The sequence below is a fragment of the Portunus trituberculatus genome, chromosome 47 (assembly GCF_017591435.1).
Source record: "Portunus trituberculatus isolate SZX2019 chromosome 47, ASM1759143v1, whole genome shotgun sequence".
Classification (NCBI taxonomy): Eukaryota; Metazoa; Arthropoda; class Malacostraca; order Decapoda; family Portunidae; genus Portunus; species Portunus trituberculatus.
The window spans coordinates 19,351,713-19,372,253 of NC_059301.1; the positions used below are offsets into that span (position 1 = coordinate 19,351,713).

Sequence of the window (20,541 nt, forward strand, 5' to 3'; positions counted from 1 at the left end):
CTATTATTTTTGTAGACATAACTATAGATAGCTCTACGCTCGTAATGACTAGGGCTTTGGCATTGTGTGTTATATCTATCGTTTAAATGAAAAAAAAGAATAAAGAGAGAGAGAGAGAGAGAGAGAGAGAGAGAGAGAGAGAGAGAGAGAGAGAGAGATTGCCTGTCTTCCAAGAAGCCAACGTAAGAACGAAGAGAGAGAGAGAGAGAGAGAGAGAGAGAGAGAGAGAGAGAGAGAGAGAGAGAGAGAGAGAGAGAAAAGATAAATACCAACCTCTTCTAGGAAACAAACACGGAACCAAGAAAAGGACAACGACGAAGATTAAGAAAGAAAAAAAAACGTAGTAAAAAAATAACTCTGGGAGAAAACAAAGGGAGGGAAGATAGGAAGGGAGAGAAGGAGAAGGAGACAGAAAAAGCAGGAGGAGGAGGAGAAGAAGAAGAAGGAGGAGGAGGAGGAGGAGGAGGAGGAGGAGGAGGAGGAGGAGGAGGAGGAGGAGGAGGAGGAGGAGGAGGAGGAGGAGGAGGAGGAGGAGGAGGAGGAGGAGGAGGAGGAGGAGGAAGCCTAATTTGGAATGTCATGTGAGTCACAGGTGGTAGGGAGGAGGGAAAACCGCGTAATAGGAGGAAATGGGTATATGTGTGAGGGGAGACGAGGAGAGAGAGAGAGAGAGAGAGAGAGAGAGAGAGAGAGAGAGAGAGAGATGGGCGGATGGGAAAATGGAGTGGAAGTCTGATTTAAGAAGATGACAAACTCCTGCAAAGCTGTGAGGAAAGTGTATGACTTATCTTGCCCACCACCATGTTTCTTCTTCTCCTCCTCGTTCTCTTCTCTTTCCCCTCCAGTCCCACCTAGTTTACCTTTTTATCTCTCACCTCTATCTCTCCTTCTCTCTCTCTTTCTTCTCTCACGCGCTTCCTTCACGTCGAGTGCTGTAAGGAAAGAAGAAAGTTCGCTAGTGCTGCTCTAAAAATATCTGCTTGCTTGGTGTGTGTGTGTGTGTGTGTGTGTGTGTGTGTGTGTGTGTGTGTGTGTGTGTGTGTGTGTGTGTGTGTTTGATTGTTTTTGGGATTGTTATTTGCTGGTATTGTTGTCGTTGTCGTTGTTGTTGTTGTTGTTGTTGTTGTTGTTGTTGTTGTTGTTGTTCGTTGGTGGAGGTGGTGGTGGTGGTGGTGGTGGGGTTGTTGCTGATTGTAATGATTGTCTTTTTATTCTTCTTTGTTTCCTTTTTTTGTTATTTTTATTTTTTATTTGTTTTGTATTTCTCCATTCCTATTCATTTATTATTGTTATAATTGCTATTATTATTATTGTTATTATTATTACAATAATAATAATAATAATTATTATTATTATTATTATTATTATTATTATTATTATTATTATTATTATTATTATTATTATTATTATTATTATTATTAGTAGTAGTAGTAGTAGTAGTAGTAGTAGTAGTAGTGGGAGTAGCAGTGGTAGTAGTAGTTTTAGTAGTAGTAGTAGTAGTAGTAGTAGTAGTAGTAGTAGTAGTAGTAGTAGTAGTAGTTAGTAGTGTTGTTGTTGTTGTTATAGCAGTGGCAGTATCATCATAATCATCAACTCTTAATATAGATTTAATTTTTCCCCTTCCTGTTTACGCATGAGATGGGAATTAATTCATCTTAAGAAATGGAAAAAACTGATGAGATTTCCCGGCGAATGCATATCTGTAAGCCGATCCAGGAATATCTTCAAGTGTGTAGGCAGAAATTCTACCCGATGCAAAAGTCTACGGTAAATACTTGTCATATTTCATTTGCACAGGAGCCGCTGACGGGGAGTGGGAGAGGAAGGGAAGGTTGGGTGGAGGCAGGAGAGATAACATTAGACGTGTGTTGTTGTTATTGTTGTTGTTGTTGTTGTTGTTGTTGTTGTTGTTGTTGTTGTTGTTGTTGTTATTGTTGTTTTTGTTGTTGTAATAGAGGTACTATTAGTTGTAGTAATTAACGGTGGGGGGAAAACAAAGTAACTGCAGGCTTTCTTGAGGGGGAAGAGAGAGAGAGAGAGAGAGAGAGAGAGAGAGAGAGAGAGAGAGAGAGAGCTGTGCATGCCGAATGGAAATGATCTGAAAAGGCATCGAAACTCATAAAAAAAAGCAGCTATACTCGTAGTTGCTGCTGTGCTGGTCATGGTAATAGTAGTAGTAGTAGTAGTAGTAGTAGTAGTAGTAGTAGTAGTAGTAGTAGTAGTAGTAGTAGTAGTAGTAGTAGTAATAATAGTAGTAGCAGCAGCAGCAGCAGTAGAAGCAGCAGGACCAGCATTGTTAGGTGATCTATCGCTACACAGCCACCATACCATTACACAACAAACAGAAGATAAAGAATCCTCTTCCTATTGTTTCCTCATCAAATTATCCCGTGGTAGTTTGCTTCCATCAGGTTACTCTGTGTACTCGGAAATTGATGTGAGGATTCCCTGAGGCTCACACACACACACACACACACACACACACACACACACACACACACACACACACACACACACACACACACACACACACACACACACACACACACACACACACACATAGAGAGAGAGAGAACACGCTATGATATGGGTGAAGAGTGTGCTAAGCCTTCTGGGTATTGGTTGGTCGTGCTATAGACTACGTTTGTGGTGTCTTGTATACTTTATGACCCAGAGAGAGAGAGAGAGAGAGAGAGAGAGAGAGAGAGAGAGAGAGAGAGAGAGAGAGAGAGAGAGATGCGAGTGTGGTGTAGGTGGAAAATGGACCCTGGTCCCTGGGGAGCGGTACAGGCAAGAGGAGAAAAGGGAAGGAAGGAAGGAAGGAAGGGAAAGCATAAAGGTTTGAGAGATGGATCATATGAAGAACGAACAGGAAAATATACAAATATAAGAATACCTACCAGTTTTAATAATACTCTTAATTGTTTCCTTGTGTACAGAATGTTTGGCAGTTAATTAAAAAAATAGAAGAAATAAATAAAACACCCCCAAACATTTTCGCATCGAACTTTTAAATGACTAGAATTATTTAAAAAAAACATTTGTATGTTAGTTAAGCTTTAATGTTTTATAATTGAATGTAACACAAGGTAATGGATTAAGATTAAAAATGTACTGAGATTCTACGCTTTTCTCTTCATGTTAGACAAATGTTTTTAATTTTGTTTCAATTGTATGTTTATTAACTTATACCGAACGACGGAAGTGAAGTGCAGTAATATGAACACGCTCCCACACTCGCCACCACCCCAGTCACTCACTCAAGCTCAAGTTGTCATCTTACAAATACCGTTTCAGTAAAATTAGAAAGAACAAAATTACACCTCCCACACTCTCAGGTGACCTCACACTCCTCAGGTCATGGTGCAGCAGGACTAATTAGCTCACTTCACTGCTCTTGCCTTCCCTCCATTCAAGGCTGACCACCGCTGACCAATACGGCCTGTGATGCACTTGGTGGGGCAAAGCTAGGTGGGGACTTAGGATGGCAGTGAGTGGGAGTCGACGTCCCCTTGTAGCATCAACCTCCTTCAGATTACTTCCTGGAATGTCATCTATTCAAGACAGTGATCAAGAGGGTCAGAGGGATGCGGGGTAAGAGTTTTTGTTAAGCGTTTGCTGATGTTATGAATGGTTGATTTTTTTCTTCTTTGTGTAAGAGGTAGATACTGGCTAAGAACAATCAGAAACGATTAAAGAATTCTCAATTAGATGTCGGTTCGAGAGAGTTAGCCAAAAAAATGGGGTAAATGTCTTGAAACCTCCCTCATGCACACTGAGTATCGGTTTGTTTGAGTGAAGGAAATGATGATCACTTGTCACTAATACTCATGAAGCACAAATAGTTATAGCAGTCACCAAGAATTAAGGCACTCGTCTCAATAACAGTAATGCGCAATACACGTGTCTCTATATGTCATTGGCGTATTGAAGTTTTGAGGAAGGAAAAGTGTTGGAAAGTTAGCATTTCATTCAGTGTTCGTAGCTTTGATAATAGCGCATGAACTACATCTCTTCATAATTTTCCTTTCTCTTTTTTTTTGGATTGGTAGGTTCAGTGGACTTTTTCTGTTTTTTTCCTGAGTCTCATCTGCAGTGGATCTAAATTTAGGCATCCTCAATGGGACTTATTTTTTTTTGGAGAGATACGTTTATTAAGCCTTTTTAGCAGACTGATACCTTTAATACCTTTCAATGGTTCTTTTTTTTTTTTCAAGCCCTTTTTTGTTACCCTTGGCCTCTCTTACGTGGAAAAAAAAAGAAATTCATATATGCAACTGCACGCTTTGAATACAGAGCTGACTGAAGGCTAAGTCCTCCCAAATCCTTATGAAAAATTTAATAGAATCCACTAAGCTTTGGCGTAACACTCTTTGTTTTTTAAAGGAACTTCCTATCATAATTTTTTTTGTCTCTGCAGAAGCGGAAGACACAGACATGCCGAGCAACAGGAGGTATGTAAAGTCTTTCTTCTCCCGCAGTACTGAGCAGCTTAAAGTATTGGTTTACGCCTTGCCTCTGCTTTACGTTGCCTGAATCTGACAGCATTGTAGACCGAGACTTTTGTGTTGTTTTAGGTATGTCTGTCTCATTTTTCTCTCCCTCCCTCCTCTGACATGTGTAATAATGCTGCAAAGGTACTCTCTCTCTCTCTCTCTCTCTCTCTCTCTCTCTCTCTCTCTCTCTCTCTCTCTCTCTCTCTCTCTCTCTCTCTCTCTCTCTCTCTCTCTCTCTCTCTCTCTCTCTCTCTCTGTGTGTGTGTGTGTGTGTGTGTGTGTGTGTGTGTGTGTGTGTGTGTGTGTGTGTGTGTGTGTGTGTGTGTGTGTGTGTGTGTGTGTGTGTATAATAATAATAATAATAATAATAATAATAATAATAATAATAATATACGGTTTATTAGTTTGGCAATGTAAAAAATTACACTGAAAATGTACAGGGGGGGGGGGACATTAACACAATGAACTAAAAATGCTTAACCTAACTATGTGTGTGTGTGTGTGTGTGTGTGTGTGTGTGTGTGTGTGTGTGTGTGTGTGTGTGTGTGTGTTTGTGTGAATCCAAGAGGATGTGTGCGTGTCATTCAATTCTTTATTCCTTTTTACTCGTCATATATATTGTATCGAACGAAATGTAGATAACACAGTATAATAATAGCGATAACCTATAACCCCCCAACAAAAAAAGTGTATATATATCCTTCGTTCTAAATGATGTATATACGCCGCGCGAAAATAATAATAAAGAAAAATAACATCATCATTAATATCGGCAGGACGTAATGTGTTTGTTTGAAAAATGCCTCACTGCCTTTCATCGCTTCGTATTGTTGTCGCCAGAATTCCAGGAAGGTAACGAAAACATGACGCTTTTTCATACACACGCTTGTCGGATGTCAGTTGTAATCAGGGGTCAAGAGAGAGACAGAGAGAGAGAGAGAGAGAGAGAGAGAGAGAGAGAGAGAGAGAGAGAGAGAGAGAGAGAAGAAAAATACATGATGCGCAGTGCTGTGTTTCAATCAGTGTTCGAGTGTGAAGGATGAACGTAAGATTTCAACACTCAGACAAATGAGAGAATGGTTTTGCATTAATTTGGAGTTACAGTACACGATTCAACGGAGCGCAGGCACAAAAGGTTTGCAAAAGTCGATTACCCGTTTCGCCGTTTATTGTGCATGTGGAAACTACATATATGTAACACCTATGGTATATTTTAACTTTATTGCATCCTATCTATACTATAACGACTCTTTAAGCTTGGAGAAACGCTATAAAAGGTAGAGGGTTTATGTTTAGTTAGCCAAAGATGATAAAAATATAGCGGAAAAAAAATAGCATCAGGAGACAAGAAGTGAAATGAAAAGATCTAGAATGAATATTAAAACAACAACGCAACAATCGACACTAACTGATATATAAAAAAAGAAAACGATAAAAAAGAATATTACAATGGAAATGAATGAAAAAATGTTACAAAACAGACAGAAGAAAGCAGAACGAAAAACAAAATATATGTACCTGATTAATAAGGAAAAGAAAGGGACATTTATACAGTGAATATAAAAATGCCATACCAAACACAGCACTCCAGGGAAACATTCATCCTTTACCTTTACGCCTTCCAGAACCAATCACCAAGGAGTCACGCAACAAAGGATACAAAGGATTAAATAAAAAACACACTTGTTACACTTACGCTTCTCACTACCACCACCACCACCACCACTACTACTACTACTACTACTACTACTACCACCACTATCACTGACGTCTCCACCTCAGACACCAGGAGTGAAAATAGATGGTCCAGTTTTACATAAAAAGAAGGTTGTTGCCAAGACGGAATAATACGGCTTGATTGCTCTCCCTTCTCGTCTCTCTCTCTCTCTCTCTCTCTCTCTCTCTCTCTCTCTCTCTCTGGTCGTGTCCCTGTCTCTGTTTGTCTGTTTTTTCTCTATTTTTCTTTTAGTTTCTTTCTTTTTCTCTGTCTCGTTCTATTTTCTTTCATTTTTTTTCTTACGTTCATTGTTTTTTTCTCTTTCTTTCTTTCTTTCTTAATATCTTCTTCTTCTTTTGTTGATGTTTTTTTTTGGGGGTCTTCTTGTTCTTGTTCTTGTTCTTGTTGTCTCCTCCTCCTCCTCCTCCTCCTCCTCCTCCTCCTCCTCCTCCTCCTCCTCCTCTCCTGTCCTTTCACCTCCCCACCCACCCTCACCCTCTCAACCCACAACCTTCCCTTCACTCCTTCCTTCCTTCCTTCCTTCCTTTTTCCACCTTCCCCTCCAATCCAAGTATTTCTTCACCAACGACGTCGTTACGGAGTGGAATAGACTTTCAAACTTCCCACCTGCGGCCGTGCTGTGTAACGCAATAAACTCGGCCAAAAAAAAGAAAAAAGAAGACTTGACCATCATCACTCTCGCAGGCAGAGGTTTGGTAAGGCTCTCATGCAACACTCGCCCCGTCATCGCCTCGTCTTCTGCAAGGGAGGACATAGAGAGAGAGAGAAGGAGAGGGAGAGGGAGAGTGTGGTGGTGATGTAATTTTGCTCAAGGTAGTAATGGTGTGGTGTGCTTAGTTTGCTTTCTTTGTTGACGTTAGACTGTGGTTTATTAGTTTATTTATTTATTAGTTTATTTATTCACTGGTTTATTTATTTATTTTTTTTGTTTTGTTTTGTTTATTTAATTTTGTTTTTTGCGAGGGTAGTGTGTGAAGGTTTTTTTTAAGTATTTTGTGTTTGTTTTTGGGGGTGTTAGAGTAAATTTTTTGTCTCTCTCTCTCTCTCTCTCTCTCTCTCTCTCTCTCTCTCTCTCTCTCTCTCTCTCTCTCTCTCTCTCTCTCTCTCTCTCTCTCTCTCTCTCTCTCAAAATTAAGCCTTTTATATATGTATGCATTTATTTATGTATATATGTATGCATGTATGTATGTATGTATGTATGTATGTATGTATGTGTCCATATGTATGTGTATGCATTTATGTGAAAGAGTAATCTCTCTCTCTCTCTCTCTCTCTCTCTCTCTCTCTCTCTCTCTCTCTCTCTCTCTCTCTCTCTCTCTCTCTCTCTCTCTCTCTCTCTCTCTCTCTCTCTCTCTCTCTCTCTCTCTCTCTCAGCCAAACAAACCCCGTGCCGCCACTCTTCTTGCCTCAGCGGGTCTGCAGTGATGGCCAGTGAATTTTAACTGAGGCACAATTTGCACCACTAAGGGGCGGTGTCGGGACGCTCAGAGGGGTAGAGCGGCCGTGGAGGTGCAGGAAAATGGTCTATGCTCCTACTCCACCAACTTGTGCTTGTACTTTGAGGCCGCGGTGTTCTGAAACCTTAACTTCTTAACAGGCGATACGTGGCAGAGAGGGACACCTGCGGCAGGATAGTTTACGTTGCTCAGGCTTCCTCCTCATCCCTCCTCCCCACCACCATGTGTACCCGCTGGTCCATTAATCTCTGTGTTCTTATAGCTTCTGCATGGGTTGTTCCTCCTCCATATTCTGAAGCAGTATTGCCCTCACACACACACACACACACACACACACACACACACACACACACACACACACACACACACACACACACACACACACACACACACACACACACACACACACACACACACACACACACACATATCAGTTACTCTTAGTGGCTTGTGTATATGTATTTGAAGCGACGCGAGTTACTTCTAAGGATGCTTTTTAATTCTAATGACGCATTGACTAGGTTTCTATATTTCTAAAAGAGAAATATGAGTAAAGGTGCTGAAAGGCTAGAACTATTATACCATTCCTTTTGCTGTCCCTGATGTGAAAATTACTCTCTAAATTTTGCGTGAGGCTTACAATAAATAGGAGAGGAAACCAATATCCTCTATAAAGGTTAAAAACTGTGAGGTGTGCTTTTATGTTGTTCCTGTGCACATAACATATGAATGAGGCATGCTACCGTTCACCTTTCATATAGAATGTACTTTCTCTTTTTTTGGAGTAGTGAGCATTTATTTTCTTTAACGTTCCAGTGAATTTAAGATAAATTAAATGCTCCACCGTTCATTGTTCATGTAGTGCCTGCGTTTGCGACATTTCACACCGACTGAAGCTTTGTACAGCTGCAAGTGTGAACTGCTACCCGTGTGTACTCAGAAAGTAAAACAGTAAGAGTCTCCGTTAAAATATGAAGCGTGCGATCTCTGTGTATTGTAGTGACGGGCAGCGATAGCCCGCGGTGGCTGGTAGACTGGGCTCGATGGGTTTCCCTTTTGTTTTGTTGCTATCTGTGTGCCTGTTCCCGCCACCTGACACGCCGCCGCTGCCGGGCTTAGGCGGGAGGGTGTAGCCGATGAAGCAATTAGGGAATAACCTGGCAAAGAAAAGCGTACAGCTCCGCGGGAAAGGCGTAGTTCCGCTTCCACTAAATTGGTGACGAGCAGCAGCCTTTGATGGCAACGTCCAGGAATTCCAGCCTCAGCGTTCTCTCCTCGCCTGCCTTTTCCTTCACCCTTTGCCTGAGTGGCTCAACCATAAAGCTGTGATTGTTAGGCGCCAAGGTGTGTTCAGAAGCCGGTGAGCCCACACGTCATGCCTCCACGACCTCCTGATACTTCAGGAATCCTTGCAGGCTTATCCCGAGGTGGAAAGGCTGCGTTTGTGTGTGTGCGGCGTGAGGCTGCTGGCGAGGAACATTCAGATGCCTTTGTTGAGCATTTGGCTTTTTCTGGGTTATGTAACTACTCTAAACTCAGTTCACAAACAGACACACACACACACACACACACACACACACACACACACACACACACACACACACACACACACACACACACACACACACACACACACACACACACGATCTATGAACTCCAAAACTAGTTTTGAGTTTTAGCGAAAAAGTCCTGTTTCACATTAAACAAGAAAAAGTAAAAAGTATAAGCCTATAACAAGACCTTTGACGTGACCCCAAGCGCCCCGGTGTCCACCGAGAAAGCTCCCTTGGCCTGGCCTCGTCCTCAGCGGGATTCCCTGCACAGATTTTGTATACTTGTTCGTGGCGAGTCAGTGACATACACAGCGTTTTAACTTTGGCGGCGTGGCTTACTAACGCATCCCCTGCAGGCGTGTTGGGTTGGGCGAGTACTGGAGACGCAAGACAAAGGCTCCCCAGTGGCAGGCAGTACGAGCCTGCTCACCCGGGAAGGATACAACAAATCCTGCAATAGAAAACGGATGGCAAGGTGTATTGAGGGGCGGCGGGAGTGGCAGCGCCGGGAGGGCAGTGCCGAACCGACCGTCAAGACATGAGGAGTGCGACGCTCTGGTCCGCCCCTCGCTCCCGGCCTTGTATCGACGTGGTGGTGCCGTGCCTCTCTGCCTGGCTGCACATTGCTCACACTACCGACTAATCAGTGGTGCACGGAAAGAAAGGATTGCTGTTCACTTTCACTCTGGTGGGGGAGTGTGGAGTGGAGTGGCGGGGAAGGGGAGTGTTGCTGTTACTATTACTGTGGTGGTTGCGGTGCAGGGAAGGGAGGTGAGGGAGTGACTGGACAGCTAAAGAACCATGACCTGCACCTTCCATCACCTCGTGCACTGTCGCATGTAACTCTGCAAAACTCCCTCTCAGAGCTTCAGTGGAAGGGAAAGGTTCCAGTGCCCCTCAAACATTCATCCTCAACCGGCACCTGTAACTTCCCTCGCACTTCTATCATGACGTGGTGAGTAAAGTGTGCTCTTCTCTTGCCACGAACCTGTTCAACTTTTAAATGGAAAGGAATGTAAATTTGATAACTATACATTCATTTTCTCCACACATGATACTAATCTCCGCCTGTCTCTTGGAGAAGTACATTAAGAAGAGATATAGATAAAAGAAACAATAAAAGAAAGTACGTAACTAATCTTATAATGAAGTCAGTTACCTTACCTTATACGTTATAGATTTAGCCCTGCCTGTGTCTTAAGCGACTAAGCTACTTCAGAAAGGATGCTGTATACGAGTAAGTAATATAGAGTGTGTACGTGGACTGAAGCACTCCTTTAATGCGAATAATAACCACCATAGCTGCATCCTTTATCATATTTTACTAGCATGCTGGAAGAGAAGAAGGATAAAGGGAAACCATGAACCACTAGAAGTACCATAAATCAACACTATTTGGATCTAATTCGGAGTGAAGTGAACGCCACGGCACGGCACGGCACGGCACGGCACGGCACAGGAGGAGAGGTACTCACTGCCACCCACTTCCAAGCCTGCCTGGAAACACCGAGACTTTTTGCGGCTATAAAAAGACCCAGACTCGTGACGTGACATTTGGGCGAAATTACAATGCGCGTTCATGACTTATGCAGCGCCTGTAAAGGGATCTCGGTCGTGACATTTTGGCTGGAATTACAGAGCATACCCTTAACTCTGCGCAGGTCGACCTAAGAAGTACAGAAGAACCTTGACTGGGACTTAGACTCAAAAAAGCGAAGGGAGGTAGCGTTAGGTCTGTGTGTGAGATAGACAAAAGGCACGCTGAGTCAAAAAGGGGAAAAAAGGTATTGTCAGGGGCACTTGTGAGGTAGACAGGAGGTGGGCTGACAGAAAGATAAGGGAGGTTATTAGTGGGTCTATTTGGGAGATAGAAACAAGGTGGAATGAATCAAAGGGCAGTTTAGTTGGGTTTACCTCCTTTTGTGAGATGAGTTAAGGTTAGAGTTAGGTTAGGTTAGGTTAGGTTAGGTTGGGTTTAGTTAGGTTAGGCTAAGTTAGGCTTGGTTTGGTTTGATTTGGTTTGGTTTGGTTAGGTTTGGTTTATTTAGGTTAGGTTAGGTTAGGTTTAGTAAGGTTCGGCTGACTCAGAGGGAAGAAAGGTTATTGGTGGTCTGCATTATGTGAGTTGCATATTAGAAGCTCTTCCCTTCCCTTGTGTTGCTCGCCACCTTGCGTCAGTGCGCGAAAGACTGGTGAATAGGGATTAGATGGAAAGCTGACTGCATTACATTGCCTGGGTTTGCTGGTGGATGTGTGACTGACTGACTGACTGACTGACTGACTGACTGACTGACTGACTGACTGACTGACTGACTGACTGACTGACTAACCGACTGACTTTCTCTCTCTCTCTCTCTCTCTCTCTCTCTCTCTCTCTCTCTCTCTCTCTCTCTCTCTCTCTCTCTCTCTCTCTCTCTCTCTCTCTCTCTCTCTCTCTCTCTCTCTCTCATTATGTATGCAAGTTGCGTTAATGTGTCTGTGTGTGTGTGTGTGTGTGTGTGTGTGTGTGTGTGTGTGTGTGTGTGTGTGTGTGTGTGTGTGTGTGTGTTTGGAGTAGGAACATGCAAGAATTCCTTTGCATTTCTCCTTGTTTAGTTTAGTGTCTGGAACGTAAGAGGGTCCAAAAAGTAGTAGTAATAATAGTACGTGTAGTAGTAGTAGTAGTCGTAATGAAGACAATAATAGTAATAATAATGATAATAATAATAATGATAATAATAATAATAATAATAATAATAATAGTAATAATAATAATGATAACAATAATGGTAATAATAATAACAGTAACAGCAACAACAAGGATACACAAACACACAAATGAATAATTACATCAAGCAACATCAAAAGCCTTTCCGTGTCAAATAACGAGAAAAAATTATTATTATTCCCGTCTAACAAATAACAACAGGCTTACGTAAGTGCGGGAAGATGGATCCACAGAGAGAGAAAGACAGGAAAACAGAGAGAGAGAGAGAGAGAGAGAGAGAGAGAGAGAGAGAGACAGCAGAAGACACATTGATGCATTCCTCACAAAACAAGGAGGTTGGTTGGCTGGCTGGCGGTTGATGCACTTGTAAGAAAAGGCTCGTTTTGGAGGAATGATTTACGGAGACTTTGGCAGCGAAATTATCTTGTATTCATTCCACGTCTTGGGAAAATAATATAATGCCGTGGAGGTGAACTGGAGAGTGATATACGAGTCAGGTGATGCCAAGTATTTCTTTGCTAGATGCGCAGGCGGGCGAGCGTGTCTCCTTGAGTTGTGCGTGTAATTGAGTTGCTTTTGTCTTGGCGCTGTTCTTGATATAGATTTTCTTTTTCCTTATCCAAGCAAGGCAGAGACAGATAGACGGACAGATAAGCAAGCAAGATAGAAGAAGACTAGTGTGTGTTTTTCAGAGCATAGTAGAGACAGATAAGCAGATGGATTTATGCAACGTACATTTGTAACACACACACACACACACACACACACACACACACACACACACACACACACACACACACACACACACACACACACACACACACACACACACACACACACACACACACACACACACACACACACACGGAAAAAAAAGAGAGAAAAAAAAGGGATAGGAAAAGATATAGATGGATAAAAGAGGATATGGTGGAACAACACAATTACATCCACGTCTTTCTCTTCGTCACTTGAAAGGATATCAAACTACCAAAGCGATTTCCATTCAAAGGCAGGGCTGGTCATAAAAAGAAAAAAAGATTGGAGACGTGATCAAAACAGGTGGGAAGGAAAGAGAGAGAGAGAGAGAGAGAGAGAGAGAGAGAGAGAGAGAGAGAGAGAGAGAGAGAGAGTGTAGGGGAGGAGGGAAGTTGCGGAGAGGAAGTGGTGGTGCTTTGGTGTGAGGAAACTTCCACTTGTGTTACGCTGTGGTGTATTACGTTCCTTATGGTGACTGATGGCTTGGTTTTCGTTGTTCATGGTGGTGGTGGTGGTGGTGGTGGTGATGGTGTTATTGGTGGTGGTGTAATGGTAGTGGTGTTATTGTTATAGACTATTGTTGCTGTTTTTATTACTACTACTACTACTACTACTACTACTACTACTACTACTACTACTACTACTACTACTACTACTACTACTACTACTACTACTACTACTACTACTACTACTACTACTACTACTACTACTACTACTACTATTCATTCCTCCATTTAACGAATGCTGCTCATTCTTGATCTTGTTGCCGCTATGTTATCTTACGTCTTTCGTCGGGAATCAAAAAAATGAAAGAGAGAGAAAAAAAAAGAGGAAAAGCGAACGAGATAAAACACAAACAGGAAATTGAAAGAAGGAAGACAAAAAAAAAAAAAAAACAGATGGCGTTTTGATTTTTTCTTTCTTTCTTTTGTGAATAGATTGAAGTTCCTTGAAAAAAAAAATATGTTAAAAAAATAAAGAAGATAAAATAAAACTCTTCAACTTTAATATGTGTTTTGAAATTAATTGAAAGTCTAAGGAAAGCGAAACATTGATTGACTGACTCACTGGTTGTTTCACTGACTGAGTGACTGACTGACAGACTGACTGACTGACTGACTCACTGACCGACTGACTGACTGACTGACTGACTGACTGACTGACTAACTTTTTTGACTGATTGGTTTGGTAATTGATTGGTTACATGCACCGACGTCGCTACACTTTTTTTTTTTTTTGGAGGGGACGTATAAAAAAGAAAAGAAAAAACACGAATGAGGAAAAAGAAGAAAACATTGGCTATAAATCCTGTGCATTAAATATGAATTACACAGGAAGATGGAATATTAATGACACAAATCAATAGGGTATGAGTTTGAAAATTAAGAATGCACCTGGAAAGACTATTTCTTGTGATATTTACTTTATTCTTGTTTTTCTTTTATTTTTCACTTATTCACTCATTTATTATTATTATTTTCTTTCTTTTTATACTGGATCAATATTGAGAATGGTAACTGAGAGAAGGAACAATATAGAAATCCAATTGAATGCAAGGAATTTAATAAAGTGCTCACGAGTATGTCTTATTTATGTAGAGTGAAGGAGAGTGGAATACATAGTTTGTGGTGGTAAACAGAGGGTGTTGTGTGTGCTGGAGGCAGTGCTGTTCTCACCCCCCGCGTCGCCTCACCCTGGGGAGAGAGTAGCAGGAAATACTGTGATAGATTTTGTGTTTGTCTGGCTGAGGAAACTGGATCTTGCCACGCAGAGAAAATAGAGGTTAGAGGACTCTCTCTCTCTCTCTCTCTCTCTCTCTCTCTCTCTCTCTCTCTCTCTCTCTCTCTCTCTCTCTCTCTCTCTCTCTCTCTCTCTCTCTCTCTCTCTCTCTCACACACACACACACACACACACACACACACACACACACACACACACACACACACACACACACACACACACACACACACACACACACACACACATTGTTTTGGTTGTTGCTTTCCTATCAGTTTGGTGAATGTTTTATTGAATTTATATTGTTTTTGGTGTGTGTCCTGGTGACTGTCTCCTGTGCAGCCAGTCCACGCTTCGCCTGCTTCACCTCGCCACGCTCAGGTCAGGCGCAGCCACACATCTCCAAGAGCAATAATCGAACGTGAATATTTACATGATCATTTAAGGCTTTGCTGCGCCACAGAGACTCCTCTGTACGTGTTCTTGGAAGGCTGCCGCTGCTGGAGTGACGCAGCTTGGCATTCAGTTACTCATGGTAGTGCTGTTGTCAGTTCATGACGTGGTGCATTACGTGATGATGAAGCCTCAGCACCCATCGATGTGAATGATAATAATGATAATAATAATATGGTTAAAAAAAAGCGTAATTTGCCATCTCGTGTGTTACTTTTTAATCGAGTGTCAGTCAGGCATCTACTGATGATACTCAAGGACAAGAGTAAGTGTTAACACTTTAGGTGCATGTGCCTGATTCTCATAGGTTTCATAAACCATCCCTCTTTTTTGTGGACGTGTTTTTTTTTCTATTTTTTTTTCTTTTACGCGTTGCTTGGCCTCCTTTGCTGAACCATCTTGCGCCGTGTGCCTGTACTGAGGGAAATACGCGAGATGAAAGACAAAGGCGCGCCTTTCGAGATGATTTGTCAAGCGAGACCTTCACTAGGCTACGCGCCGGGTTGGTATCGGCTGCGTGCCATGGAAGCTGATGGGGAGCGAGCAAGGCGCCGTGGCACAGGAGGGAGGAGGCTGTGCCGGGATGGCCTGACTGGGTTGAGTGTTCGCCAACTTCTTCCCAACTCAGCCACTAAAATTCTTTATTGAGACAGGAGAGCTGTATTGTTGCGTCCTTTGCTGTGCCTCAAGGGACACCTCCTCTCAGTGGTCCTGCAACACCAGGAGCTGCCTGGGGTCTCGCCAGGTGAGGGTCATCCAATTAAGGGTGCTGGAGGAAGCATGTTACTCGATTACCCACACGCGCACTACTGCTGGTGCCTCCATTAGAGGTGCTGGATGGATCAGTCAGGTGACCCAGTGGTGCTCACTGCCGACGGTGCCTCCATCAGAGGCAGAGGCACTAGGCCATAAGGTAACACACACGTGAACACAACCGCTGGCATCGAAGATCAAAGGGGAGAATGAGTGACAGGGTGACTTTACGAATGATCAGCAGAAATAGCTTTGCAGGTCGGGTTGTAGTCCCCTGCTGTAGTCCCCTGCCACCCCTCCGTGCCCCGTGCCGCTGGGAGTCACGCGAGGGGAATAATGCATGATGGCCGTGTGCAGGCTGAGGCGCGGCGTGCATCACGTGTAGCGGAGGCCTCGTCCTCGTGCATCAAGGAGTCATTGTTGTGCATGCATTCGCATTGGCCAAACATTTTACTGGCGTGCTTCTTTCGTGTATGTTGGGCGAACACACGCGTTAAGCAAATTCCGTGTTGCCTCACAGGAAAATACGACTAACGGATGTTGTACAGATTTGTGCAAATACTCGTAAACATTCCCATTGTTTATGTGGCCACGAAAACTAATTCAGCGATATGCCGTGTTGCTCTTTTGGTATGTGTGTGGTGTGTGTGTGTGTGTGTGTGTGTGTGTGTGTGTGTGTGTGTGTGTGTGTGTGTGTGTGTGTGTGTGTTTTTCTGTGTGGGTGGGGTGAGGTCTTGCATGCATATGTGAATACCCAAAGCACACACACACACACACACACACACACACACACACACACACACACACACACACACACACACACACACACACAAGCACGAAAGCAAACAGTCAAGTAGGTATTCACACTTAGAATTTCACTTGCCAGAATTCACACGCAGTAAGCCTTGGTCGGGATCTGATGTTCAACCACACACACGCACACGCACAGACAGACAGACACACACACACACACACACACACACACACACACACACACACACACACACACACACACACACACACACACACACACACACACACACACGCGTAGTGTAGTGGTTAGCACGCTCGACTCACAATCGAGAGGCCCGGGTTCGAGTTCCGGTAAGCGGCGAGGCAAATGGGCAAGCCTCTTAATGTGTGGCCCCTGTTCACCTAGCAGTAAAATAGGTACGGGATGTAACTCGAGGGGTTGTGGCCTCGCTTTCCCGGTGTGTGGAGTGTGTTGTGGTCTCAGTCCTACCCGAAGATCGGTGTATGAGCTCTGAGCTCGCTCCGTAATGGGGAAGACTGGCTGGGTGACCAGCAGGCGACCGAGGTGAATTACACACACACACACACACACACACACACACACACACACACACACACACACACACACACACACACACACACACACACACACACACACACACATTTACCTTCAAGTATAGTGCATAAACTTCAACAAATTCTTCTCTGTACTGAATTAAGACCTTAGTGGTTTTCTTGGCATACTTTTATCAGAGTAGGTATGCATTTTGTGAAGGACAAATTGTAGCAAATCAAAACAGTCGATAGAATAATAGTGTGCGTACATTTATAAAGTATTTTGCTGCCATTGTGTGTTGTCGGTGGGGAGGGGGTGACACACACACACACACACACACACACACACACACACACACACACACACACACACACACACACACACACACACACACACACACACACACACACACTCTCTCTCTCTCTCTCTCTCTCTCTCTCTCTCTCTCTCTCTCTCTCTCTCTCTCTCTCTCTCTCTCTCTCTCTCAAAATGAGCTTTCTGGCTTATTGTCATAATTATTCTTGTAATTAATCATGCGTATGTCTATTTTATTACCGGTATAATGTGTATTTATGTTTATGTGTATTGATTAATTTGTCTAATTGTCTCAGTTATGATCTCAATTATTAACTTATCTCCATTATGTATTATTTATTCATTAATTCATTGCTATGTGATACTTTACATTCGTCTTTTTCCTCACTGTTTCCTTCCTTTAGTTTGGCTTCCTTTTCTTCCTTTTCTGTATTCCTATTTTTTTTTTTTTTTTTTATTGATATTAGGTACGTTACATTTATCTTTTTCCTCACTGTTTCCTTCCTTCCTTGAGTTTGGCTTCTTTTTCTTCCTTTTCTGTATTCCTGTTTTTTTTTCTTTTTCTTTTTAATTTCTCGATATTAAATCTATAAAACTTGAGTCATTGTATCGCGGTACTTTGAGTTATTTGAAACTGTGAGAAACATGAAGCTGCGTTAGGTGTAATTTACTCATGTACGACAAAACGCCACATGAAGGCAAGAGGAAAAAATAAGAAAAAGAGTTGTGAAGTCATTGAGTTAGAAAAGACAATTCACTTACATTTTCAGAGATGTCTTGATGTTCTTCTCTTCACCTTTATATTAAGAAGACAATTTTAAACATCAGAAAGTCTCCATTTTTTTTTTTTTTTGCCAGAAAATTGTAATTACAGATATAACATTAATGGTTATTATATACTTATGGTGGCTGTGGCCCATTTAGCTCCGTGTGTGTCTTCCTGTGTCTCCCTTAGCTCTTTAATTTGTACAGCCAGTATCGTACTTAACCCCTACAGTACCATGACGCGTTTCCATATTCATTCTGCGTTCTAGTTGGCAACTTATGTCTTGGTTAAAATAATGAAGATTCTGGATCATTAATCTTCTGACCTCCATAGACCCTTCCTGATGTCAATGAAATGGTCTAAACGTACATAAATCTCCAAGTTTCTTTTCGGGAAATGGTAAATAGAGCTACGATATTAATGGAAAATAAGCGAGTTTTTTTTAGCACCCCCATCACGATATGATTGAAATAAATGCGATAATTAATTACTAAGGATGCTTCCAGGCTCCATAAAATCACAGTTATTAGCCATAAAGTGATAGACCCAGATGTACTAATGGATGAGTAAATGGATACGAATTTTACTGCATTCATCACGACAAATATAATAGAAAAAAAAGCTTCATTGAATCATTTATTACTAGAGACAGTTTTGAGCTCCATAAAATCACCAGTTATTTGTTGGATATTTATAGACAAGCGATATGATATTAATGAGTGACTTACCAGGGATGATATTTAACGTTCCCTTTGCCATGAACATACTCTAAAATTTATTGTAATCTTGTAAAGGTATCTGAAACATAAAAGAAACCGATCTCACGGTACAGTGTCAATAAATGTAAAGTCACAGGAAATAAATGGGAATATCGGTAGTGTCGTGTCGCGGACTGAAAAGTGGAAACAATTTATACTGATCCCGTGGAGCAGAAAATGTGAATAGAGCTTTAAGAATTTAGGAAAGTCATAGGAAGTTAATGATATTATTAGTGTATAGCAACTGTGTAAAGAGACAAATAACTTTTTCACTGGTACATCTTTTAAATCACTAACCATTCCAGGACATCTATTCTTCTTTTACAGTCATAACCAAACACTATATTGGGTGAAACTTGGAAAATCTATTATTTTTACCACTTTCCTTCTTAAAGACGCTTCGAACGATTTCACACCTTACCGTTAGTGGTATGAAGTATTGCTTATCGAAGTGAAAGGATTGAACTCATCTCACGGTGATTCTAGTGTTCGTTGTAACGCGAGAATCAAGAAGAAATGAGACACGTACGAAGGAAGAATGTAGCAAGAATGAAGACATGAAGAGAAGGAAGTAACTTAGAAGCCTGACATGTTAATAAAAGTTAGCGTCATATAAAGTGAAAGAGGGAAACACGTAAGAGAGGGAAAAATGTAGCAAGAATAAAGACATGAAGAAGGAAGTAACGTAAAAGGTCGAAATGTTAATAAAAGTTCGCGTCATAAAAAAAAAGTGAAAGATAAAAATAACCTTTTTGTAACTGTGTAAAGAAGCGACATGAATTTTACGAAGGTATTTAGTGACGACAAAAAAAAAAGTTTCCATGTACCAACAACGTACACATAATACACGCCATGGATGTGTTATTGATGTTACCACCCACTCAATTGCCTACTGTTTGATGTATCAATTTTATGATGTTTGCCGAAGTAATTATCATCAGTACACACGCTGATTGTTATGCACCCGTTAACTCTGCTGTACTAAATAATAAGGAAATTCTCTCTCTCTCTCTCTCTCTCTCTCTCTCTCTCTCTCTCTCTCTCTCTCTCTCTCTCTCTCTCTCTCTCTCTCTCTCTCTCTCTCTCTCTCTCTCTCTCTCTCTCTCTCTCTCTCCCAGGCGTAACTTTTCACCAGTGTTCTAACAATACGCTGCTTTAATCGGCTTACAAGTTCAGACGGAAAGTTCCTATTAAGAACTTGATTTTCAGGTGTCTTTTAGCGTTCAATAATCGACTACCCCAGTGTCCACGGGAGTGATGGAGGGAGTGGCGTAGTTCAGGGGAGTGTGGTCTGAAGGAAGGATGTGCTGTGGTGGTCTGTGGTGTGTTGGTCTAAGCTGTGAGCGTATATATTGTGGAGTTCTGTTCTCTGTGGTCTGTCCTCTAGTCTGCATGATCGGTGAGAGAAAATAAACGGGAAGAATAAAATGAAAAAAGAAAATCGCGTTCAAGAAATCTGGCTGTGTTAATGAACAAGATGACTGATTAGCATGTACTCTATCTGGTTCGTCCTCTCTAGGTTCTCAGAAGATTATTATTTTTTTCTCGTATCTTTAAATCATTTGCGGTTATGCGTTTAATATCCAACATGTTCTTCTGGCAGTTATTTTCAGCATCCTTTAGTCAGTTTAACGAGGACTGAAGTTCATTAGTTACCTTACCAAAGTGCCGTGCCTCTACAGACGTTGGCGACCATGGAATGCCACTCGTCTCTTATTGGCTGTCATTTGTAGCAGACGACCA

The 20,541-nt window shown here is 42.0% G+C and overlaps 1 protein-coding gene across 2 annotated transcripts in view; it reads left to right on the forward strand.

Annotated features, from left to right (window-relative positions):
• The first annotated feature begins 3,505 nt into the window (after positions 1-3,505).
• Positions 3,506-20,541, forward strand: part of LOC123520847 (contactin-2-like) — a 186,196-nt gene continuing 169,160 nt past the window's right edge. The window contains exons 1-2 of one of the 2 annotated variants that reach the window (XM_045283487.1): positions 3,506-3,594; positions 4,421-4,454. In XM_045283487.1, coding sequence (XP_045139422.1) covers positions 3,588-3,594; positions 4,421-4,454 — 41 coding nt within the window. In that variant the 5' untranslated portion in view covers positions 3,506-3,587. Of the gene's footprint in view, positions 3,595-4,420; positions 4,455-9,749; positions 10,200-20,541 lie in introns of those variants that run through there. The other variant, XM_045283488.1, reaches the window with a different exon arrangement.